This window comes from Bufo bufo, chromosome 5 (assembly GCF_905171765.1).
Source record: "Bufo bufo chromosome 5, aBufBuf1.1, whole genome shotgun sequence".
In the NCBI taxonomy this organism is placed as follows: domain Eukaryota; kingdom Metazoa; phylum Chordata; class Amphibia; order Anura; family Bufonidae; genus Bufo; species Bufo bufo.
In genome coordinates, this window is record NC_053393.1 from 277086895 (window position 1) to 277112993 (window position 26099).

Here is a 26099-nt window from a genome sequence, read left to right on the forward strand (position 1 = left end):
ATTCTGGCATCATATCAGCCACCACAGGAGAAGCCACCATTGAGTTACTTTGACCCCTGCACCCAGGAAGAGGAGAGAGGCCCCACAGCACATATTCTGGCATCATACTAACCACCACAGGAGAAGCCACCATTGAGTTACTTTGACCCCTGCACCCAGGAAGAGGAGAGAGGCCCCACAGCACATATTCTGGCATCATATCAGCCACCACAGGAGAAGCCACCATTGAGTTACTTTGACCCCCGCACCCAGGAAGAGGAGAGAGGCACCACAGCACATATTCTGGCATCATATCAGCCACCACAGGAGAAGCCACCATTGAGTTACTTTGACCCCCGCACCCAGGAAGAGGAGAGAGGCACCACAGCACATATTCAGGCATCATATCACACACCACAGGAGAAGGCCTCTTTCAGTGATTTAGGCCTTTGGACCCAGACAGAGGAGAGAGGCACCACAGCACATATTCTGGCATCATATCAGCCACCACAGGAGAAGCCACCATTGAGTTACTTTGACCCCTGCACCCAGGAAGAGGAGAGAGGCCCCACAGCACATATTCTGGCATCATATCAGCCACCACAGGAGAAGCCACCATTTAGTTACTTTGACCCCTGCACCCAGGAAGAGGAGAGAGGCACCACAGCACATATTCTGGCATCATATCAGCCACCACAGGAGAAGCCACCATTTAGTTACTTTGACCCCTTCACCCAAACAGAGGAGAGAGGTTCCACATCAGAGAATCAGGCATCATATCAACCACCACAGGAGTAGGCCACAATTTAGTTTATTTGACCCCTGCACCCAGGAAGAGGAGAGAGGCCCCACAGCACATATTCTGGCATCATATCACACACCACAGGAGAAGGCCTCTTTCAGTGATTTAGGCCTTTGGACCCAGACAGAGGAGAGAGGTCAGAGATTAGCTTCATATCCCCCAGCACAGCAGAAGACCGCTTTATTTGACTTAGGCCTCAGCACCCAGACAGAAGACAGAGGTAGCATGGCAGAGGTTATGGCTTCATGTCACCGGTTAGTTTAACCGGCCACTTTCATCTGGTTAGGCCCCGGCGCCCAGACAGAGAAGAGTTTCATTCAACTGTGGGTTTCATAAAATTTGTATCAAATAAAGAAGTGGCCCGTAGCACAACAAGACATGTTTTAGGCAGTTAATAAGGACTACTCTGCACAAGGGAGGGACAGGTCCTGTGGGATCCATGCCTGGTTCATCTTTATGAAGGTCAGCTTGTCCACGTTGGCTGTGGACAGGCGGCTGCGCTTGTCAGTAATGACGCCCCCTGCCGTGCTGAATACGCGTTCAGATAAAACGCTGGCCGCCGGGCAGGAAAGCACCTCCAAGGCATAACATGCTAACTCTGGCCACGTGGACAATTTCGAAACCCAGTAGTTAAATGGGGCCGAACCATCCGTCAGGATGTGGAGGGGTGTGCAGACATACTGTTCAACCATGTTAGTGAAATGCTGCCTCCTGCTAACACGTTCTGTATCAGGTGTCGGTGCAGATAGCTGTGGCGTGGAGACAAAACTTTTCCACATTTCTGCCATGCTAACCCTGCCCTTAGATGAGCTGGCCGTGACACAGCTGCGTTGGCGACCTCTTGCCACTCCTCTGCCTTCACCTTCCACCTGTTCCCCTGTGACATGTGGGAATGCTCTCAAGAGCGCCTCTATCAGCGTGCGCTTGTACTCGCGCATCTTACGGTCGCGCTCCAGTTCAGGAATTAAAGTGGGCACATTGTCTTTATACCGGGGATCCAGCAGGGTGGCCACCCAGTAGTCTGCACACGTTAAAACGTGGGCAACTCTGCTGTCGTTGCGCAGGCATTGGAGCATATATTCGCTCATGTGGGCCAGGCTACCCATGGGTAAGGACAAGCTGTCCTCTGTGGGAGGCGTATCGTCATCGTCCACCGTATCCCCCCAGCCACGCACCAGTGATGGGCCTGGGCTGCCACCCCGCTGTGAACTTGCGTCATCCTCGTCCCCCTCCACCTCCTCATCCTCCTCGTCCTCCAGTACAGTGCCTTGGCTGGCGACTTGTGAACCTGTCCTCTGCTGCTTAAACAAACCTCCCTCTGAGCCACTTCGAACAGACTGGCCCGAAAGTGTTAGAAACGAGCCCTCATCCTCCTCCTCCTCCTCCACCTGGGCCACCTCCTCTAACATCATTGCCCTAAGTGTTTTCTCAAGGAGACATAGAAGTGGTATTGTAACGCTGATAACAGTGTCATCGCCACTGGCCATGTTGGTGGAGTACTCGAAACAGCGCAGCAGGGCACACAGGTCTCGCATGGAGGCCCAATCATTGGTGGTGAAGTGGTGCTGTTCGGCAGTACGACTGACGCGAGCGTGCTGCAGCTGAAACTCCACTATGGCCTGCTGCTGCTCGCACAGTCTCTCCAGCATGTGCAAGGTGGAGTTCCACCGGGTGGGCACGTCGCATATGAGGCGGTGAGCGGGAAGGCCGAAGTTCCGCTGTAGCGCAGACAGGCGAGCAGCGGCAGGATGTGAACGGCGGAAGCGCGCACAGACGGCCCGCACTTTATGCAGCAGCTCTGACATGTTGGGGTAGTGGTGAATGAACCTCTGCACCACCAAGTTCAGCACATGCGCCAGGCAAGGGATGTGCGTCAAACCGTCTAGTCCCAGAGCTGCCACGAGATTTCGCCCATTATCGCATACCACCAGGCCTGGCTTGAGGCCCACCGGCAGAAACCACTCGTCGGTCTGTTGTTCAATACCCCGCCACAACTCCTTTGCGCTGTGGGGCCTGTCCCCCAAACATATGAGTTTCAGAATGGCCTGCTGACGTTTACCCCGGGCTGTGCTGAAGTTGGTGGTGAAGGTGTGTGGCTGACCGGATGAGCTGGTGGAAGCAGTGGAGGAGGAAGCCGAGTAGGAGGAGGAGGCTACAGGAGGCAGAGAATGATGCCCTGCGATCCTAGGGGGCGGAAGGACGTGCGCCAAGGAACTGTCCGCCGGGGGCCCAGCCGCCACTACATTCATCCAGTGTGCAGTTAGTGAGATATAGCGTCCCTGGCCGTGCTTACTGGTCCACGTATCTGTGGTTAGGTGGACCTTGCCACAAATGGCGTTGCGCAGTGCACACTTGATTTTATCGGACACTTGCATGTGCAGGGAAGGCACGGCTGTCTTGGAGAAGTAGTGGCGGCTGGGAACCACATACTGCGGGACAGCCATGGCCATCAGCTGTTTGAAGCTGTCTGTGTCCACCAGCCGGAATGACAGCATTTCAAAGGCCAGCAGTTTAGAAATGCTGGCGTTCAGGCCAAGGGCTCGAGGGTGACTCGGGGGGAATTTGCGCTTCCTCTCTAAGGTTTGAGATATTGAGAGCTGAACGCTGCTGTGTGATATAGTGGAGACGCTAGTTGACGGTGGCGGTGGTGGTGGTGTCGGTGGCACATCCTCTGTTTGCTGCTCGGCAGGTGGCAACATTCCTCTCGAGGCGGAAGCCGAGGCAGCAGCGGTAGAGGGAGCAGGGGGAGCCTCAGCGAGTGCCTGGTTTTTAAGGTGTGTACCCCACTGCAGTTCATGCTTTGCATGTAGATGCCTGGTCATGCAGGTTGTGCTGAGGTTCAGAACGTTAATGCCTCGCCTCAGGCTCTGATGGCAGAGCGTGCAAGTCACTCGGGTCTTGTCGGTAGGACATTGTTTAAAGAAGTGCCATGCCAGGGAACTCTTTGAAGCTGCCTTTGTGGGGCTGGGTCCCTGTTGGCGATGTCCAGTAGCAGGCGAACTCTGGGGGCGGCGGCTCGTCTGCTTTGGCCCCCTGCTCCCTCTTTGGCTTCGCTGTTGTCTCGGTCTCACCACTACCTCTTCCTCTGAACTGTGAAAGTCATCGCCACGACCTTCAGTCCATGTGGGGTCTAAGACCTCATCGTCCTCTGCATCGTCTTCCACCCAGTCTCCCTCCCTGACCTCCTCCTGTTCAGTCTGCACACTGCAAAAAGATGCGGCAGTGGGCACCTGTGTTTCGTCATCATCAGAGAGTCGGTGACTCTGCTGTGGTGGTATTCCCATGTCCTCTTCATCTGGAGACATAAGTGGTTGTGCGTCAGTGCATGGTATGTCTTCCTCCACTGGGGAAGGGCTAGGTGGACGCCCCTGGGAAACCCTGGAAGCAGAGTCTTCAAACAGAAGAAGAGACTGCTGCATAACTTGTGGCTCAGACCGTTTCCCTGATATGCTTGGGGGTGATGTGACAGACTGATGGGCTTGGTTTTCAGGTGCCACCTGTGCGCTTTCCGCAGAAGACTGGGTGGAAGACCATGTGGTGAACGTGCTGGAAGCACTGTCGGCCACCCAATCGATTAATGCCTGTACCTGCTCAGGCCTTACCATCCTAAGAGCGGCATTGGGCCCCACGAGATATTGCGGTACATTCTGCCGGCTAGTTGAGGGAGTTCGTTCCCTACTGTGTGCGCCTGGGGCCGAACGGCCACGTCCTCTACCAGCAACAGAGGCTCCACGGACACCACCACGACCGCGTCCTCGTCCCTTAATAGTATATTTCTTCATTGTTGCGATTCAACTCGCACCACAATGAAATATATTATTTTTTATAAGCAAAATCCCCTCACTGGAATACTTTCAGTCTTTTGACTGTATGGATTACAGATGGAATGACTGTTATATGTGAGTACCGCTTTCTTTGACAGATTCTAGTATGGGTACATATATGTTTTCCCAACCCCAGCACATTAGTTTGCTAATTCCAGATGTATGAAACGCAGGCCTAACTGTATCTAGTATATTGAACGCCAGATAAACTAACTTGGCCTTTTTTAAATAAAAAAAAATCCCCTCACTGGAATACTTTTAGTCTTTTGACTGTATGGATTACAGATGGAATGACTGTTATATGTGAGTACCGCTTTCTTTGACAGATTCTAGTATGGGTACATATATGTTTTCCCAACCCCAGCACATTAGTTTGCTAATTCCAGATGTATGAAACGCAGGCCTAACTGTATCTAGTATATTGAACGCCAGATAAACTAACTTGGCCTTTTTTAAATAAAAAAAATCCCCTCACTGGAATACTTTCAGTCTTTTGACTGTATGGATTACAGATGGAATGACTGTTATATGTGAGTACCGCTTTCTTTGACAGATTCTAGTATGGGTACATATATGTTTTCCCAACCCCAGCACATTAGTTTGCTAATTCCAGATGTATGAAACGCAGGCCTAACTGTATCTAGTATATTGAACGCCAGATAAACTAACTTGGCCTTTTTTAAATAAAAAAAATCCCCTCACTGGAATACTTTCAGTCTTTTGACTGTATGGATTACAGATGGAATGACTGTTATATGTGAGTACCGCTTTCTTTGACAGATTCTAGTATGGGTACATATATGTTTTCCCAACCCCAGCACATTAGTTTGCTAATTCCAGATGTATGAAACGCAGGCCTAACTGTATCTAGTATATTGAACGCCAGATAAACTAACTTGGCCTTTTTTAAATAAAAAAAATTCCCTCACTGGAATACTTTCAGTCTTTTGACTGTATGGATTACAGATGGAATGACTGTTATATGTGAGTACCGCTTTCTTTGACAGATTCTAGTATGGGTACATATATGTTTTCCCAACCCCAGCACATTAGTTTGCTAATTCCAGATGTATGAAACGCAGGCCTAACTGTATCTAGTATATTGAACGCCAGATAAACTAACTTGGCCTTTTTTAAATAAAAAAAATTCCCTCACTGGAATACTTTCAGTCTTTTGACTGTATGGATTACAGATGGAATGACTGTTATATGTAAGTACCGCTTTCTTTGACAGATTCTAGTATGGGTACATATATGTTTTCCCAACCCCAGCACATTAGTTTGCTAATTCCAGATGTATGAAACGCAGGCCTAACTGTATCTAGTATATTGAACGCCAGATAAACTAACTTGGCCTTTTTTAAATAAAAAAAAAATTCCCTCACTGGAATACTTTCAGTCTTTTGACTGTATGGATTACAGATGGAATGACTGTTATATGTGAGTACCGCTTTCTTTGACAGATTCTAGTATGGGTACATATATGTTTTCCCAACCCCAGCACATTAGTTTGCTAATTCCAGATGTATGAAACGCAGGCCTAACTGTATCTAGTATATTGAACGCCAGATAAACTAACTTGGCCTTTTTTAAATAAAAAAAAATTCCCTCACTGGAATACTTTATGGCTTTTCACTGTATGGATTACAGGTGGACTGGTATTAGTAGGGGTGACACAAGCACACCCAAGTCCCTGATGTAGGATTTCTATGGCACAGACCACTATTACAAGTGATTAATGGACGTTGGGAGAGATTGTGCTGCAGCACTAGTCCCAAGATGGCCGCCGCCTATCAGCCCAGTAACATGTGCCACAAAATGGTCTGCACAACCTTTAAAAAAAATAGCCTTGGACTGTGCTGCTAAATCGCTATTGGTCTGAATCCCAGGTGTAGATGTCTGACTTGTTTGGAGCTTTGGAATGCACACTGTGGCAGCTTCTGCTGCAGCACTACAAGTCGCAAAATGGCGGCCGGCGGTCAGCCCAGGTACATGTGGATGGAAAAATCACTCTGGCCACTCTAAAAATAGCCAATCCCTATCAAAAAAGCAGCTCAGCTGCAGTTGTTCAGATGAATCACAGGTGGAGGAGAGAAATTTGCTTCCAGTTATTCAATTATCCCTGCCTATTCTCGCCCTAGCATCAGCTGCGTCTATCCCTGTTCTATTCACATCGGGAGTGAGCACGTCCCGACGTGCGCACAAGCTTATAAAGAGGCTGAGTCACATGCTGCACTTGGCCAATCACAGCCTTGCCAATAGTAGGCATGGCTGCGATGGCATCTTAGGGCAAGTAGTATGATGCATGTTGATTGGCTGCTTTGCAGCCTTTCAAAATGCGCCAAAATACATGCCGAACGACGAACCCGAACTTTTACGAAAAAGTTCGGGTTCGGGTCCGTGTCACGAACACCCCAAAATTCGGTACGGACCCGAACTATGCTCGAACTGTTCGCTCAACACTAGTTATTTTCAGAATGGCAAATTTGGGAATGCTTTTTCAACCCAGAACAAAAAGTCTGCTTTTACGGTCACTACAAATAACTTGACCAGCTAAAACTGTGCAGATTTGGTTGAATAGAGATGTGAGACCTGTTTTTTTTTGCGCTGTGTGACAGTTATAGGTTTAATCACAGAATGACACTTCTATCAGCACGCTAGCGTGTGTCTCAGGTTTTTCTGAATCACACTATCAATACCTTCAATGTAAGATTTTCTTTTTGGGATAGATTTCAAGTAGGCCTCAAATACCACAAACTAGTAATTTTCAGAATGGCAAATTTGGGAATGCTTTTTCAACCCAGAACAAAAAGTCTGCTTTTACGGTCACTACAAATAACTTGACCAGCTAAAACTGTGCAGATTTGGTTGAATAGAGATGTGAGACCTGTTTTTTTTTTGCGCTGTGTGACAGTTATAGGTTTAATCACAGAATGACACTTCTATCAGCACGCTAGCGTGTGTCTTAGGTTTTTCTGAATCACACTATCAATACCTTCAATGTAAGATTTTCTTTTTGGGATAGATTTCAAGTAGGCCTCAAATACCACAAACTAGTTATTTTCAGAATGGCAAATTTGGGAATGCTTTTTCAACCCAGAACAAAAAGTCTGCTTTTACGGTCACTACAAATAACTTGACCAGCTAAAACTGTGCAGATTTGGTTGAAAAGAGATGTGAGACCTGTTTTTTTTTTGCGCTGTGTGACAGTTATAGGTTTAATCACAGAATGACACTTCTATCAGCACGCTAGCATGTGTCTTAGGTTTTTCTGAATGACACTATCAATACCTTCAACGTAAGATTTTCTTTTTGGGATAGATTTCAAGTAGGCCTCAAATACCACAAACTAGTTATTTTCAGAATGGCAAATTTGGGAATGCTTTTTCAACCCAGAACAAAAAGTCTGCTTTTACGGTCACTACAAATAACTTTACCAGCTAAAACTGTGTAGATTTGGTTGAATAGAGATGTGAGACCTGTTTTTTTTTTGCGCTGTGTGACAGTTATAGGTTTAATCACAGAATGACACTTCTATCAGCACGCTAGCGTGTGTCTTAGGTTTTTCTGAATCACACTATCAATACCTTCAATGTAAGATTTTCTTTTTGGGATAGATTTCAAGTAGGCCTCAAATACCACAAACTAGTTATTTTCAGAATGGCAAATTTGGGAATGCTTTTTCAACCCAGAACAAAAAGTCTGCTTTTACGGTCACTACAAATAACTTGACCAGCTAAAACTGTGCAGATTTGGTTGAATAGAGATGTGAGACCTGTTTTTTTTTGCGCTGTGTGACAGTTATAGGTTTAATCACAAAATGACACTTCTATCAGCACGCTAGCGTGTGTCTTAGGTTTTTCTGAATGATACTATCAATAACTTCAATGTAAGATTTTCTTTTTGGGATAGATTTCAAGTAGGCCTGAAATACCACAAACTAGTTATTTTCAGAATGGCAAATTTGGGAATGCTTTTTCAACCCAGAACAAAAAGTCTGCTTTGACGGTCACTACAAATAACTTGACCAGCTAAAACTGTGCAGATTTGGTTGAATAGAAATGTCAGGTCTATTTTTTAGGCGCTGGGTGACAGGCTCAACTTGCCCCTGATGTAATATATGGCCAAAAAATAACCAGACTGTTGATGGTTAAATGCACTTCGGTGACACAGGCTCAGCCTGCAGCTGATGTAGTATATGGCCAAAAAATAATCAGACTGTTGATGGTTAAATGCACTTGGGTGAAACAGGCTCAGCCTGCAGCTGATGTAGTATATGGCCAAAAAATAACCAGACTGTTGATGGTTAAATGCACTTCGGTGACACAGGCTCAGCCTGCAGCTGATGTAGGATATAGCACAAAATAACCACACTATCGATGGTTAAATACACTTGGTGATAGCTCGTGCTGGCGCACCACAAGTCACAAAATGGCCGCCGATCACCCCAGAAAAAAAGTGATCTAAAAACGCTCTGGGCAGCCTCAAAAAAGTGAGCAAGTCAATAATAGCACTTCAATGATCCACAGCTGCAGATCGATCACAGAATGAAGTCTTTTGGAGGAGTTAATCTGCCTAATCTCGCCCTAACGTCGCAGCTGAAACCTCTCCCTATACTGATCATAGCAGAGTGACGTGCAGCGCTACGTGACTCCAGCTTAAATAGAGGCTGGGTCACATGGTGCACTGGCCAATCACAGCCATGCCAATAGTAGGCATGGCTGTGATGGCCTCTTGGGCCAAGTAGTATGACGCTTGTTGATTGGCTGCTTTGCAGCCTTTCAAAAAGCGCCAAGAAAGCGCCGAACACCGAACCCGAACTTTTACGAAAATGTTCGGGTTCGGGTCCGTGTCACGGACACCCCAAAATTCGGTACGAACCCGAACTATACAGTTCGGGTTCGCTCATCCCTAGAGATGACCACAAGATTTGAAGAAAGAGGGTACCCGGCATCCATCCTAACTAACACCATAAATGAGTTGGATTCTCCCCGTAGCTCTGAGAATAAACAAGACAAAAGTCTACGAGTGGCACTGATTCACAAATTCCATCCATTCAATTCTATACTAGATAACATTGTTAAAAAACATTGGTGTCTACTAGGTAAAGCATACCCCCAAATCAAGGAATTCCAAAATCCGCCCCTCATTTGCAACAAAAAAAAACCTAGCTACAGGGATAAGCTAGTACGAGCGGATATTGGAAGCACCCGTGGTACTCTTAAACAGGGGGTCCTGGCTACACAGCGGAAGGGGACGTTTCCATGCTTCCATTGTTTCCAGTGCTCCAATGTCATCAAAGGGCCCAATGTTTACCACCCACATACTGGACGCTCATATGCAGTTGATGGCTTTTTCACTTGTGAATCAGCCAATGTTATATATCTAATAAAATGTCCTTGTGGGTTGCTTTACATTGGGGAAACTATGCAGAGTGTCAAAGACCGCATTGGAAAACACAAATCCACCATTAGGACGAAAAATTTGCTTTTACCAGTTCCCTCCCATTTCGATAAGTTTCATCATACAGTCGCTCAGTTAAAATTCCAGGTGATAGAACAAATTTCTAGACCTAGGCGGGGTGGCGACATCAAAAAATTACTTTTGCGTCGGGAGGCGTACTGGATTCATACCCTTGATACCCTATATCCGAGAGGCCTCAACCGCGACTATGAAATTATGCATATCTGATTTCTTGTAGTGCTATTTTTCTGTTCATCTTAGTTTTACTAATTTTCATAATCTTTTTTGCATTATTATTTTTTCTAGACATCTACCATATAAATGAAGGAGTTCCTCAGCTGTATTGGTATTTAACAACATTATTTCATTTCATTACGATTGACATGTATCTTGTTACCTGTTGCGCTTTTTGATTCCCTGATTGACTACCTTGATTTTGTTACCATGTGACCATGTATGTACCGCCCCTATTATGGGCGTTCACATCACTGTGATTTTCCTTTCCTTAATCATTGATACGCATATATATATGAGTTGCTGAACATGTATATTTATCTGTTGAGAAAGGCAATTGAGCCGAAACGCGTCCCTTTGATGGACTACTGTTACAGGCAATAAAACTTTGCAAGCATTGAAGACTCGTCTGCTGGGATCTTTCTTTTCATCACACGTGGTAATTATCCTATCCCGTGCGGCGAGCACCTCAGCGTGTGCCGGCCAACTTCTTGCTACACCAGCTACCAGAGAGACCGGTGCTTTCTCCTATAGTTTGCAAGCATGACCACTAGTTATGGATTGCAGGGTGTCCGTAACCATGGAAACAAGCAGTGTATAATGTGATGGAAAAATGAATCCAGACAGCAAAGGAGGCAATATGGACAATCACAATACATTAGTAAGTGCCTTATATTAACTTTCTCTACATAATAAATGCCACTTGCTGAAGTGAGACAACCCCTTTAATGATCATGGGGTGCAGATAGTTACCATGGCAGTCAGGGACCTAACAAAGACCCCCATGTTTACAATCTATATCTGCTAATTGGCCATGCCAAAGATGTAGCCTAATAGGTTGTCTTTTAGCATTATGCCCACTGGCTATAATTATTTAGAATACTAAGTGCTGGAAGCCAACATGGACAACATTCATATAATCAGAAATGGTACATATAGAGTTACAATTGAGCTATTAGGCTATGAACAGCAGCCTGTTTCAGGTTCCATTTGGTTATCGACAAGTTGACTTTGCTTTCCTTTGAAGAAGTCCCTTTGGTTTTCAACAAGCTATTGATGATACCAATGGAGAGCACAGCTGTGAGTGCAATGGACAGCTATTGTTTTGAATTGTCACAGAAACTGCCTCTGCCTATCAAACAAACATTTGGGGAGTGCTTTACAATGGCCCTGTGGTAGTGGAAACTACCTAAAAGGACTTATTTTAAGTGCAAGACTGCCATCCACAGGAAGATCGGATTAACAAAAAATCTAAAAGTTTACACAAGGGATAGGACTACCTTTCTAATGTATCTGCAATATGATGGGGGTAATAAGGTATGCCCTATCTCAAATTTATGGTATACTCATCTTTCCATCTGACCAATCTTCCCCTACTTACACACTCAACTGGGAAAAAGACTTGGGAATTATCTTCACGTCTGAACAGAAGGAACGTCTTTATACATTAACTCACAAGACTTCCATTGGCAGTAAAATCCAGGAGGCGGGGTTTAAGGTCCTCTCCAGGTAGTACAGGTTACCGTCCAAACTACATTCCTTTTTCCCTGCTGTTTCCCCGCTATGCTGGCAATGCAGAAAAATCCGAGGAACAATTTTACATATTTTTGAGAGTGTCCTGTGTTAGCTGGCTAGTGGGCTGAAGCATTGGGTATTACATCCAAATTTACTTCTCATGTTTTCCCTAGGGCGCTTGCTTTCTCCTGCCCCATCACTGTGATATTCCTTTATCCACGTATATGGATAATATGATTAATACGGCAAGGGCTTGTATCCCTTGCATGTGGAAACAAACGTTGGCTCCCACAATAGCGCTTTGGTTCAGCAAAATTCAGGAGGTCACGACTATGAGAATGGAGGACTTACCTGCATCTATGAGGGGTACACATGCCAAATTCCACAAAACATGGCGACATTGGATATTGTTCCAGGGTTAACTGCCTAAAAAAACTATCGCTAAAAACTTTTTATTGAAAGACCATTAAAAAATGTGTGATAGTTTACAAAAATACTGATCAGGCTAGGCATTACAAGTATAATGGCGCCAATCCAAATCACATAAGATTGGCGTCAATCCTAATAACAATGTCCCTAGTCTGTGCCCATGTATATATAATTAATAAATGTGCAAGTAGCTGTACCTCGGCCCCAAGTTCAACAGCAGCTCACAGCCACTATTACAACATGGGCTATGGCTGATAGGTTAGTAGATAGAGCTCTACTGCTCACGTCTGGCCGACTGTTCAGTCATCAGACTATTCTTGGCAGTCCCTATCCTTACTAACCTAATAAAAACCAAATGGCTACATGTATCCCTAATTTGACATGTTTCCTCGGTTATTGAAAAGCTCGACGCGTTTCTTGGCATGAAAGTAACATAGTTCATGAAAGTAACATAGTGGCTGCATGCCTCAGTCAGCGTACGCACAGCCACTATGTTACTTTCATGTATCTAATTGTTTTCCAGATATCACTCCTGATGAAAGGCCAAGAAACGCGTCAAGCTTTTCAATAACAGAGGAAACATGTCACATTAGGGAAGGAGTTTAAGCATGCATGGGATAGGCATAAGGTCATCCTTCATATAAGGATATATAGGGCCAGGGGGCTATTCATAGTATTCAGTATATTGGGCTGACTAGATGGGCCAAATGGTTCTTATCTGCCGACACATTCTATGTTTCTTACAGTCAGCTAGGCGTGAGCAGTAGAGCTCCATCTACTAACCAATCAGCCCATAGCCCATGTTGTAGTAGTGGCCGTGAGCTTCTGTTGAACTTGGGGGCAAGGTACAGCTACTTACACATTTATTGGATATACTGTATATACATGGGCACAGTGTAACGGATCATGGGCACAGTGTAACGGAGTGTTTCCTGAGGTTTCCAAGCACTCTGGCAGACACCACAATCACCAAACCGAAGAAGCATATAAATCCTCTCAAGCATATGAATGCTGTAGACAGTTGAATAGGAAACCATACGAATAGGTTTACACTCCTAGCAGTCAAACTGGAACAGCATACAATAAATCCTCCCCCAAGAATGAGACGACACTTCACTTTGAGGGTTAAAACAGGAACTCTTTATTGAGGGCTACCCGCCCGTATTTATGCAGGTCCCCATCTGGTGTACACTCCCATTCACTTTTATGGGCCTGACGGAAATAGCTGAGCCAGCGCTCGGCTATTTTCGGCGGCCACATAGAACTGAATGGAGGGCGGCTTTCCACTACTTTTGGGGCTCCGTTCTCAATATAGGTCGGGGTCCCAGAGGTGCGATCCACACGTATCAGACAATGAGGGCATACCCTAGTGAAATACCCCCATTGTCTCAGATGAGACAACCCGGTTAAAGGAGTTGTCTGGCTGGGGAGACAACTTAACCCCTTGTCTGTGATTTGTGCAAAAATTAATTTAAAATAAATGCACTCTCCTGTCTACAGTCTCGCTGTTCCAGCACTGCGATTCCCTTTCTGGCTGCTTCAGGTGCAGCTGGACTGGAAGTGGCTTGGTCCCATGACCACTGCAACGAATTACTGGCCTCAGCTGTCACATGTGCAAGAATGGCAAGTGAAAGAGTGGCCGGAAAGGAAGCCACAGCTCTGGAATAGTGGGACTATGGACAAATAAATTTTTTGCCACACATTAGGCTTCTATACTGGACAACCTCTTTAAAGGGGTTGTCTGAGTTATGCAAAAAAGAAAGTTTTGTAAATATGGTCTGCAATATATACACAGGCTAAGCCTGTTTTAGGCAAAAAAAATTATATCTCTCTATTTCTGTTCTCCCCCTTTTTTGACATGCAGTTGCAGAGCTGTTGGGGCATTTAATAACAATCTCTGAGATTTTCCTCAAAAGGAGTGAATAAAATTGCTGCACTGTCTGCAGTCTGACTGCTGGGATACTCATATTGTACGAGTGGAAATAAAAGTCCCAGCTGTACAGTACAATGACATTGCTGATTTACACAGGATCTTCTCCTACATATTTTTGTGCAATGCTCTGAGCACATGTTTTAAAAATATTAAATAGTGGTATTACCTTGCAGCAGAGTACGATCTTGGTTGTAATTTTGGAAGATGCTCTAGAGAAAAAAAGATCATGAATAAAATGTCTACATAAGCACACACAAAGATGGTTACTGGTTCTTACACAGATGTATGAATGTATGCTAGACTAAAATGACATCTAACCGTCACAGATCTGTAATGTCTATTTGTTATTGAAGGATTTAAAAAAAAAAGCCTATATGTTTTTACAAGTGTGAATACTGCATCATTCCCCACAGCTTATTTGCCAGCTACCCCTGGATGGTACACTGTATTAAAAAATTAGTTATGAAAAGAAGATTTTTAGTCTGCATACCACTTTTGAAAACTGATATTCAATAGAATTTGGGTTGCATGCTAGTGTATGTATGACGAGTTAAAGGGGTTATCCTGCAAAAGATAATGATGACTTATCCTCAGGATAGTTCATCATTATTAGATCAGCGAAGGTCTAAGTCCCAGCATCCACAGCAATCAGCTGTTTCAGGGAACCGCTGCTCTTACCGGAGCTCTGGTGAGTGATGCTACATTGTAAAGTGGCAGTTCTTGGTATTGCAGGTCAGCCCCATTGCGTTTAATGGGGCTGAGCTGGAACTAGACCGTGTGACCAATGTACAGTGATGTCACTGGCCTAGAAAGAGGATGTGGCGCTTAAGGCCTTTTCTAACAGCTGATTGGCAGGGGTGCCGGGTGTCAAACCCCTGAAGATCTAATACTGATGACCTATCCTGAGGATAAGTCATAAATATTGTTTCCTGGATAGTCCCTTTAATGATTAAATCTATGGATAATACTTATTAGGAAGACTTGTAGAGGGGATGTAAGCAGAGGGAAACGAGGAGTATGTACAATTATAAAGTAAAATGCTAGAATGGGAGGGGAAGAAGAAACACACAAGCGACAAATTAATGCTTGCAAAAGCTGGCTTCTAAAAAGCTGCGTTTTCAAGTTCAGCTTTTTTAATGCCAATCAGATTATACCTTTCATTTTCCAAAGGAGCTGTCAAAAGTGAAAGGTGGAATCTGACTGGTTGATATGAGAACTAAGCCAGTTCTACTTTATACCAGTTTGATAAAGCACCCTATGAGTCTTCTGCTATTTTTTTAATCTTTGGCTTAAAAAACTGCATAAAAAATCTGAATGCGGAAACCCAGCTTAATAATTTAACTAAATATAAAAGAATACTTGACAGCACAGTGAAAAACACATTTAATACACCAATAAAACCTAGAATATCTTACCATACACAGCAGCATTAAAGAGGTTGTCCGGTCCCAAAATCAAAATTATTTTTTGTGCTCCTAATGCAGTGTCCCACTACCCACGTGGGTACTGCAAAGTTGTAGTGTTATGCTTTGTACGCTTTATATAACCTGTTTTATGCTGCAGTGCATCTTTATGCATAATCCCTGCCTACAGGTGTGCTAGATTCCATTACACTGAGCCTACCACTAGGGGGAGACAACACATCCCATATATAAAAAGGAAATGACTGGGCACACCTAAGGATATGTTGTGACCAAAAGTTTATTAAGTAAAAGGACAAGTGGGTTTAGCGGTAATTATCAGATATATAAATGCAAAAACCGTTGGGTAATATAAGGTTGGCACACTTAAACAATAATTCATAAAAGGTTCATATAAAAATCCATGTAAAAAGCACTATATATTTGTGGTTAATGTATAGACCAGTCACTGGATGGTAGGGTACCGCCCGTGACTGATATCCACGCCTCAAACACAAATGGAATACAAGATGAAACTTAGTAACAAAGCAGCAATCTAGTATCAGTATAAATTAATATAAATTCAGTGCAGACAGTAGTTCGTAGATATATAACTTATGCCGCGATTAGATGGTGATGTGATAATCAACCCGACATAAAAATTCACTGCCCCGGAGTGGTCATGGGAGTCCAAGTGAACTATATGTTAGTTAGGAATAGATGGCCTTAATGTGGCCGAAAGTACAGAAGTTGTAAGTGTTGACTTACTCCGTAGCTGACTTAGCGGCGTCCCGCTTTCAGTCAGGAAGGGATCCGACAATAGAGTAAAAGTGTATTTCGGAACAGTCTTACCGATATTAGAAGATTTCTCTCGTGTAGAAGAAACTTCGGCCGTCTCTCGAAACTTTGTTCCCAGATTTTTCGTTACGGTCAGGTGAATCCCACAGTGAATAAGTAATCTTGGTCACCTGTTACCCTGTTCGACTTGCTGCACGTGGTTCCGCTTGTTTGAGTGCGGTTGCAGTATCACAGCCTTCCGGGCGAAAGTTTCAGACCGACTTATCTTTATAGAAACGGTACAAACTTGTTCCTGATTTGGGGTCGATGTGGTGCACTCACAAGAAGTTGAACTTGGGGGGTCAGACCAGACGCGTTTCGGGGCTAGAGTATCCCCTTCCTCAGCCACTGAGGAAGGGGATACTCTAGCCCCGAAACGCGTCTGGTCTGACCCCCCAAGTTCAACTTCTTGTGAGTGCACCACATCGACCCCAAATCAGGAACAAGTTTGTACCGTTTCTATAAAGATAAGTCGGTCTGAAACTTTCGCCCGGAAGGCTGTGATACTGCAACCGCACTCAAACAAGCGGAACCACGTGCAGCAAGTCGAACAGGGTAACAGGTGACCCAGATTACTTATTCACTGTGGGATTCACCTGACCGTAACGAAAAATCTGGGAACAAAGTTTCGAGAGACGGCCGAAGTTTCTTCTACACGAGAGAAATCTTCTAATATCGGTAAGACTGTTCCGAAATACACTTTTACTCTATTGTCGGATCCCTTCCTGACTGAAAGCGGGACGCCGCTAAGTCAGCTACGGAGTAAGTCAACACTTACAACTTCTGTACTTTCAGCCACATTAAGGCCATCTATTCCTAACTAACATATAGTTCACTTGGACTCCCATGACCACTCCGGGGCAGTGAATTTTTATGTCGGGTTGATTATCACATCACCATCTAATCGCGGCATAAGTTATATATCTACGAACTACTGTCTGCACTGAATTTATATTAATTTATACTGATACTAGATTGCTGCTTTGTTACTAAGTTTCATCTTGTATTCCATTTGTGTTTGAGGCATGGATATCAGTCACGGGCGGTACCCTACCATCCAGTGACTGGTCTATACATTAACCACAAATATATAGTGCTTTTTACATGGATTTTTATATGAACCTTTTATGAATTATTGTTTAAGTGTGCCAACCTTATATTACCCAACGGTTTTTGCATTTATATATCTGATAATTACCGCTAAACCCACTTGTCCTTTTACTTAATAAACTTTTGGTCACAACATATCCTTAGGTGTGCCCAGTCATTTCCTTTTTAAATTCTTCTCTTGCAAACAGCAGGGTGACGCTGTTAGACTGAGAGCACCCTTCTTTGATGTATCAACCTCCCTGTGCATCCGACTAACACTATTTTTTCTGACATCCCATATATAGCCCAGCTCAGGCCTAGTTAGAGGGTTCTCAGTCTTCACTCTTCAGCCCTGAGCTGAAGTGGTCCACATCCTGCTCTGCTAAGAGTTAGTGGACATCAGCTAAAAGTTTAGCTTCAGAAAAGGATATTAATCCAGAAAGCACTAAAGAAACAGAGACCCAAAGACCAGCGTAAAAGTTCCCTACCAGTAAGCATAAAACCTATATCATTAATTGCTTGAGAGACAGACATCACACCTGTGAGCAGTGGACCTCTTGCAGCTTTACCTCTGTCTATCTTAAAAATACTGTATATTTGATTATCTGGATGATAAATTGCTGCCCTGAGCCAACGTTCAGTAAAAGTTATAAGTTGGATTGCACTATCCTCGTCTCAGTCTCCAATTCCTCAGTTAACACTACAGTAAATGGTTGTACCACCATAAAAGGTACTGGCGTCATGACAACAAGGGACCTTGCCATAGGCACATTAATACAGACCATCAAGGGCACCTCGAACCACCATCTGGCCTGTGTCCCTTACACCAGAGTGTGCCCCAGAGAATTCCTGTGCCGTTCTCCTCATCACTTGTGCAGGCCTGCCCAGGGACGACATAACCGCGAGTAATCAGAACTGTATTTACCTCGGCCCACCTAATGCTCACACTGTGACCTCACATATAATTCCCCTGTCGGTCTGGCTCACTGCATAAATAAATCTAGGCGTCACGAACAGGATTTGCAAAACCCCCAGCCATTATAGACTGCCTATTGTAAATGAGCCCCAACTGGTTGATTGCTTTTTTTGGGCCAAAGGACTGTTTAGGCTGCTTAGAGACTGTCTGCATGTATTGCACTACACTTCTACTACAAAAACCGCATTTTTTAAACTGCAAAATTGTGGATTTTTCAAAAGTCAATAGCTCCGCTTACTCTGTTTGAATGGACTTTAATTCACAGTAGATCACAGCACTCGGCAGATAACTGGCAAAGAGATGGGTGCTCGTCCCTTTTGATCCCTGAATCCACTTCAGAAATTCTTCAAATACTTAATCAGAGTTTCAGACAGCACACCACAAGAGATTTTCAATGCAATTAGTGTTTTATTCAGCCGGACTTTACATTGTTTTGAAAAGCAACGTTTCAGGCTTACATATTATGCCCTTCATCGGGCTGGTACATAAAAATAAGAGGAAAGGACATCCATTAGACATAAAATGTCATCCAATAGAGGTGCTAGTGAGCATAAATCTAGTAAACATAGTCTAGATGGAGACGTACATAATAGACAAAAAGTCTCTAAGAGAGAACTATCTAAGAGAAACATACGTAATATGTAAAGCGTATAATCTAGCAAAGTGGGCTCACATGGGGCGCTTCAATAGTCATTTGAATGTAAAACAGGACGGCCTGTATATTTTAACCAACATACAGTAGCAGTGGAGATTCACAACAACAGTATACGGAAGTAGTGAAAAAGCAGTGAAAGTAAATAAAGTAAACAAAACAAGCAGTCTTTTTTACCTATGTCTGAAAAGCTTGTGTATATGGCACCGGCATGTCTGCCATAGTGGCGGTCAGAGTATAAATACTAATACGATGTGTGCTATTGGTGTTCACGCTAGAGTGGGCGGGGAACACCAGGTGGTATTGTTCTTACTATTGGTCATCAACGCGGTCGTTCAAAGAAGCTCAGGCTATGTTGCCGAATTAAACGATTCCGCGGGAGAACAGTGTTTTAGTTCCGGTAATAGCAATGCGATTGCGCACCAGAGGAAGGTGTTTACACTGAGCATGCGTGGGGAATGGCCGGCGCTGACTTACAAGCTGTGCGGGATGAGGTCACTAGAAGCTTAATGTGCATGCGCAGGTGCAAGCGTAGGTGCCGGCGTACTTCATAGTGGCCATATTGGAAATGGGCAAATTACCCTTGCGGTAAGAAAGGCTGCTTATTAAACTGCTGACAAAAGATAAAGGCATTATTACATTAGCCAGCGTAAGATAATTGAGCCAGTTGATACAAGCATAGGTGGCCTCTATTTATAAAGAAATAATAACGAGGTATCGGTTACGTCAATTGACAGGTAAACATGTTGTAATGCTCGATGCATTGACATGATGTATCAGCATAGATGACACATATTAGAAACCTGATATGAAAGGCATAACTTGGTAGACATAAGTGGTATTACACTTGCTAGGTAGGTGGATCGTGATGTGTGCTTAGCGAGTGTCGCCACTTCGCTACTGGACGACATAAGACCTAAAAAAGAAGGAGACAAAGGTATTAAAGAGGACCTTTCACTAGAATAAAACATCTAAACAAACTATACAGACATGGAGAGCGGCGCCCAGGGATCCCCCTGCACTTACTGTTATCCCCGGGCGCCGCTCTGTTCTCCCGTTATAGCCTCCGGTATCTTCATAGTTAGGCTCCACCCAGGGGAACCTGCCGGGGTCTCCTTCTCCCATGCTGTAGCGCTGGCCAATCGCAGTGCTCAGCTCATAGCCTCAGAGAAAAAAAAGCCTCTCAGGCTATGAGCTGAGCGCTGTGATTGGCCAGCGCTATAGCATGGGAGAATGCAACGCCGGCAGGTTCCCCTGGGTGGAGCCTAACTATGAAGATACCGGAGGCTATAACGGGAGAACGGAGCGGCGCCCGGGGATAACAGTAAGTGCATGGAGCTCCCTGGGCCCCGCTCTCCATGTCTGTATAGTTAGTTTAGATGTTTTATTCTAGTGAAAGGTCCTCTTTAAATACAGTTAATAGTACATTAGTCCCTGCAGTAACCTTTATTTAAACCAAAAGGGTGCAGGGTGTTAAGACGTCTAATCCATCTCATCTCTCTCTCCTGGAGCACAGCCTCACGGTTGCTGCCCCGGCGTAATGGCGGAACCCAGTCTATGACCTGGTACCGGAGTTGGCTTACTGCATGTTTCTGAGTAATAAAGTGCTCAACCAAAGGGGCATCAATTTTATGTGTACGTATGTTAGATTTGTGTTGACCAATACGTTCTTTCACCTTTTGCATAGTCTCCCCCACGTAACCCAAGCCGCATGGGCATTTAATTAAATATACAGAAAAGGTGGTTAGGCAAGAGAAATGGCCCTGTATTGAAACATTTTTCCCTGTTGAGGGGTGAGTGAACGATGGGCCCTTCATGACATTTCCACACTGGGCGCATGTGAGACAGGGGTATGTCCCTTTAATTGGAGTTTCCATGATAGTGGATTGTACACTATGGGCCCTATTAGAGCCAATATCGGATTTGACCAAAAGGTCCCGTATATTCCTTCCTCTTCTGTATAGCATTAAAGGTTTGTACAAAAAAATATTCGGAAAGTTCCTGGCTAGTATGTGCCAGTGTTTGGTGGTAATGTCTTTGATGTCCTGACTAAGGTGGGAGAATGTTGTAACACAAGGTATGCATTTATTATCACATTTGTTAGTTGAGTTTCTTGGAGTTAACAAGTGTCACGGATGAAGTTAGCAGATAGCTGGAACATATAAATAAACGAGCGACTGGCTTGATCCCAAACTAAGGAGCTTATAGGTGAGCCCTATAAAAAGAGCTCTCCCTGACTGCTATGCACATGCAAGGGTCTGTATGGTAGATGATTGCATGCCCGCGTACCTAATACTGTGTGACACCTGAAAACCCTATAATAGTGAGGGGACACGACCACCGGCTCACTGCACTTAATACGGACGGAGTCAGGGTCACCTAGAATCAAGCCAGCAAGGAAACACAATAAAGTAAAAGAACAAACAGCAGAAGCAGCCTCCAGCAGTGTACACTTCATCCAGGAAGTAGTATAAACCGCAAAGTGAGGCAGTATGGGAGGGATTATAAAGGAAGACGATTAGTCAAAATAAGTGACACCTGGCAGAAGGAAAGGAGATGAGAAAGTCAAACCAAAACAAAAAACATCATACAAGAGGTAGAGAAGAACGTCTGCCATACCTTCTCACAGAAGTGGCGGTGACAACAAGTTAGTTCGTGTAAGTCCTTGGACCTGCTATTCATATCTATCTAGAACATGTTTTGGGAACCCTCTCCTGAGAAATTTGTCTGACATTTCTTTCAATCGGGTATTTATTAGAGATTCGTCAGACACAATTCTCTTTACCCTGATTAATTGTGAGCAGGGTAATGACCGAACTAGGCCTGGAGGGTGATGACTATTAAATTTAAGGAGATTATTTTTGTCCATTGGTTTTTTGTACAGGTCTGTGGACAGTGTGTTATCACTCACCTTGAGGAGGACATTGAGGAAGGAAATTTCAATTTGGCTGTAACTCAAGGAGAGGGAGATGGATGCTATGCTGGATGTAATAATTTCATGAAATTACATCAATTCATTTTCTGGACCCTGCTAAATACAGAAAATGTCATCGATAAAACGTAACCAGCACCTGACATGTTTTTGAAAAAAGGGGTTAGTATAGACAAATTTCTCCTCAAAATCATTCATATACATGACAGCGAAAGTAGGCGCCACATTACACCCCACTGCTGTCCCGGAGATTTGAAGGTAGATTTGGTCCTCGAACAAAAAATAATTATGAGTTAATACAAATGTCAAGAGTGACACAATAAAATTTTGTTCGTCTGGTGTAAATTGTTGTGTTACATTCAATACCTCAATTATGCAATCAATCCCTTCTTTTGTTGGAATGTTGGTATAAAGACTGCTCACATCCATCATGACCAGAAAGCATTCTCTCCAGTCCAGATGGGTATCCTGGATTTTATTTAAAAAATCTGTAGTATCCAAGATGAATGATTTGCCCTTCTGGGCATATGATCTTAACAAAGCATCTTGGCTGCGGGTTGGAAAAGAGAGTCACATCCCGAGACAATGGGTCTCCCAGGTGAGTGTTCTCTATTTTTGTGTACCTTAGGTAGGGTATAAATTACTGGGATCCGAGGGAAACCGGGCACTAGATATTCCGCAGTCTTTTTATTGATCAGGCCATCCCTGAGGGCCTTTTAAATAATGTTAGAAAGTTCCTTTTGATATTTAGGGGTCGGATCGGAATCAAGGGGTTGATAAGTAGTCGTGTCATTTAGTTGGAGCAGGATTTCATCTTTATAATCTTTTGTATTCATGACTACAATACCTGACCCCTTGTCTGCTGGTTTAATCACAATATTATTGTCTTTTCTAAGATCAACCAGAGCTTGTGAGACACTTTTGGGTGTATTATGTCTTACCTTTTTCTTTGATGTTTTCTTTTCAAGGCTTTTCAGGTCGTCTTGGACTTTTGCAATGTAGGACTCGACCACCTCGTATTTCTTGGGAGGATTATAGGAACTAGGAAGCTTGCAATTTCTTGTGCGGGTTTTAAAGGGTGTTGGGTTGTTATCCTGATTGTTGATCCAGCTTGGTTGTTCAATTTCAATATACGCTCGGAGTCTGATTGCTCTAAAGAAGCTTGCCATCTCCTTATCCAATTGAAGCAAATTCGTATGGTGGGTGGGTATGAAGCCAAGGCCAAGATTTAAGGCTCTTTGTTCCTCATTGGAGAGATGTCTATCGGAAGTTTATCACAAGATTATCGCTTTCAGATTTCTGGTTGGTTGTTACTAGTTCCTGTTCCATGACCTGGTTATGATTGGATCCCTCTGGTCCGGAGAGTAGTTTGGTCCTCTTCTTATGTTTCTTCCCCACCCTCCTCGGCGGCCTTGTCTTTTGTATTGTGGTGGTCCTCGTTCAAAAAAACTTGTGTCACTACTTGCGTTAGAGGAGTCAGATGTCACAGCAGTTGTTGATAATGGTGTAGGATAATTCCGTGTCACGGTACGGTATACTTGGTTATTTTTATAATCTTTGTCGTCCCTCTGGAACTTAGATCTTTTTCTGTCTTCCAAATTTCGTCTGAAGAAATGTATCTTCTGTGTAATATTATTTTTAATTGAAGCAGTTTCTTCAGGGGATGTATCCCTAAAAAGGCTTTGTTCAAGAGAATTAATTTCCTCTTTGGTTTTCCTGATTTCAGTACTATCTCTTTCGAGGATTAAGAGTATAATGTCAAATGAGGCCTTGTTAAGGATCCTTTCAAATTGGATGCAGAAATCTGAATCCTCTGCGAATAATGTTGGTCGTAAGTTAGATCTTAAGCCCCTTGGGATAATTTTACGTTTATGATATTCAGCCAATGTCACTATGTGTAGCTCCAAATCTGTAGCTTTTCTATATATTTTCTCTAGTGAATTTACTGAAGCTCTAGGATTAGATGCGGAGAGAAATTCACTAGAAGCAGTAACATTCGAGGTTATTCGTCTTGCGTCTTCCTCTGAAAATGAGAATACTCCACTATTGCTGTAATGAGGATTAGTGTTGAGAAGAGACATTTGGTAAAGATTTTGAGAAGCCGCTGGAGATGCACGTGATGTAGATGTGGAGTATAGAATAGACGTTAATTCACAGTAGATCACAGCATTTGGCAGATAAATGGCAAAGAGATGGGTGCTCGTCCCTTTTGATCCCTGACTCCACCTCAGGAATTCTTCAAATATTTAATCAGAGTTTCAGACAGCACACCACAAGAGATTTTCAATGCAATTAGTGTTTTATTCAGCCGGACTTTACATAGTTTTGAAATGCAAGGTTTCGGGCGAACATATTATGCCCTTCATCTGGTGCCCGGTTTCCCTCGGATCCCAGTAATTTATACCCTACCTAAGGTACACAAAAAAAGAGAACACCCACCTGGGAGACCCATTGTCTCGGGATTAGAGTTGAGCGAACACCTGGATGTTCGGGTTCGAGAAGTTCGGCCGAACTTCCCGGAAATGTTCGGGTTCGGGATCCGAACCCGAACCGAACTTCGTCCCGAACCCGAACTCCATTGAAGTCAATGGGGACCCGAACTTTTGGGCACTAAAAAGGCTGTAAAACAGCCCAGGAAAGAGCTAGAGGGCTGCAAAAGGCAGCAACATGTAGGTAAAGCCCCTGCAAACAAATGTGGATAGGGAAATGAATTAAAATAAAAATAAAAAAAATAAAAATGACCCAATATCAATTGTACAGAGGTCCCATAGCAGAGAATCTGGCTTCACGTCAGCAGAGAATCAGTCTCTTCATGCCATAGCAAAGAATCTGGCTTCATGTCAGCATAGAATCAGTCTCTTCATGCCATAGCAGAGAATCTGGCTTCATGTCACCCACCACTGGAACAGGCCACTGTCACATATTTAGGCCCCGGCACCCAGACAGAGGAGAGAGGTCCCGTAACAGAGAATCTGGCCTTATGTCAGCACAGAATCTGTCTTCATGTCATAGCAGAGAATCAGGCTTCACGTCACCCACCACTGGAACAGGCCACTGTCACACATTTAGGCCCAGGCACCCAGGCAGAGGAGAGAGGTCCCGTAACAGAGAATCTGGCCTTATGTCAGCGCAGAATCAGTCTTTATGTCATAGCAGAGAATCAGGCTTCACGTCACCCACCACTGGAACAGGCCACTGTCACACATTTAGGCCCAGGCACCCAGGCAGAGGAGAGAGGTCCCGTAACAGAGAATCTGGCCTTATGTCAGCGCAGAATCAGTCTTCATGTCATAGCAGAGAATCAGGCTTCACGTCACCCACCACTGGAACAGGCCACTGTCACACATTTAGGCCCAGGCACCCAGGCAGAGGAGAGAGGTCCCGTAACAGAGAATCTGGCCTTACGTCAGCGCAGAATCTGTCTTCATGTCATAGCAGAAAATCAGGCTTCACGTCACCCACCACTGGAACAGGCCACTGTCACACATTTAGGCCCAGGCACCCAGGCAGAGGAGAGAGGTCCCGTAACAGAGAATCTGGCCTTATGTCAGCACAGAATCTGTCTTCATGTCATAGCAGAGAATCAGGCTTCACGTCACCCACCACTGGAACAGGCCACTGTCACACATTTAGGCCCCGGCACCCAGACAGAGGAGAGGTTGATTCAACTTCGGGTTGCCCCGCAATATAATGGTAAAATGAAATTAAAAATAGTATTGAATGAGGAAGTGCCCTGGAGTAGAATAATATATTGTTAAGGGGAGGTAGTTAATATCTAATCTGCACAAGGGATAGACAGGTCCTGTGGGATCCATGCCTGGTTCATTTTTATGAACGTCAGCTTGTCCACATTGGCTGTAGACAGGCGGCTGCGTTTGTCTGTAATGACGTACCCTGCCGTGCTGAATACACGTTCAGACAAAACGCTGGCCGCCGGGCAGGCCAGCACCTCCAAGGCATAAAAGGCTAGCTCTGGCCACGTGGACAATTTGGAGACCCAGAAGTTGAATGGGGCCGAACCATCAGTCAGTACG

At 44.3% G+C, this 26099-nt stretch overlaps 1 protein-coding gene across 2 annotated transcripts in view; it reads right to left on the reverse strand.

Annotated features, from left to right (window-relative positions):
* Positions 1–26099, reverse strand: part of MTRR (5-methyltetrahydrofolate-homocysteine methyltransferase reductase) — a 1123497-nt gene that overhangs the window by 425017 nt on the left and 672381 nt on the right. For both annotated transcript variants that reach the window (XM_040431866.1, XM_040431867.1), the window contains exon 10: positions 14346–14388. In XM_040431866.1, the coding sequence (XP_040287800.1) occupies positions 14346–14388 (43 nt within the window). The remainder of the gene's footprint in view (positions 1–14345; positions 14389–26099) is intronic.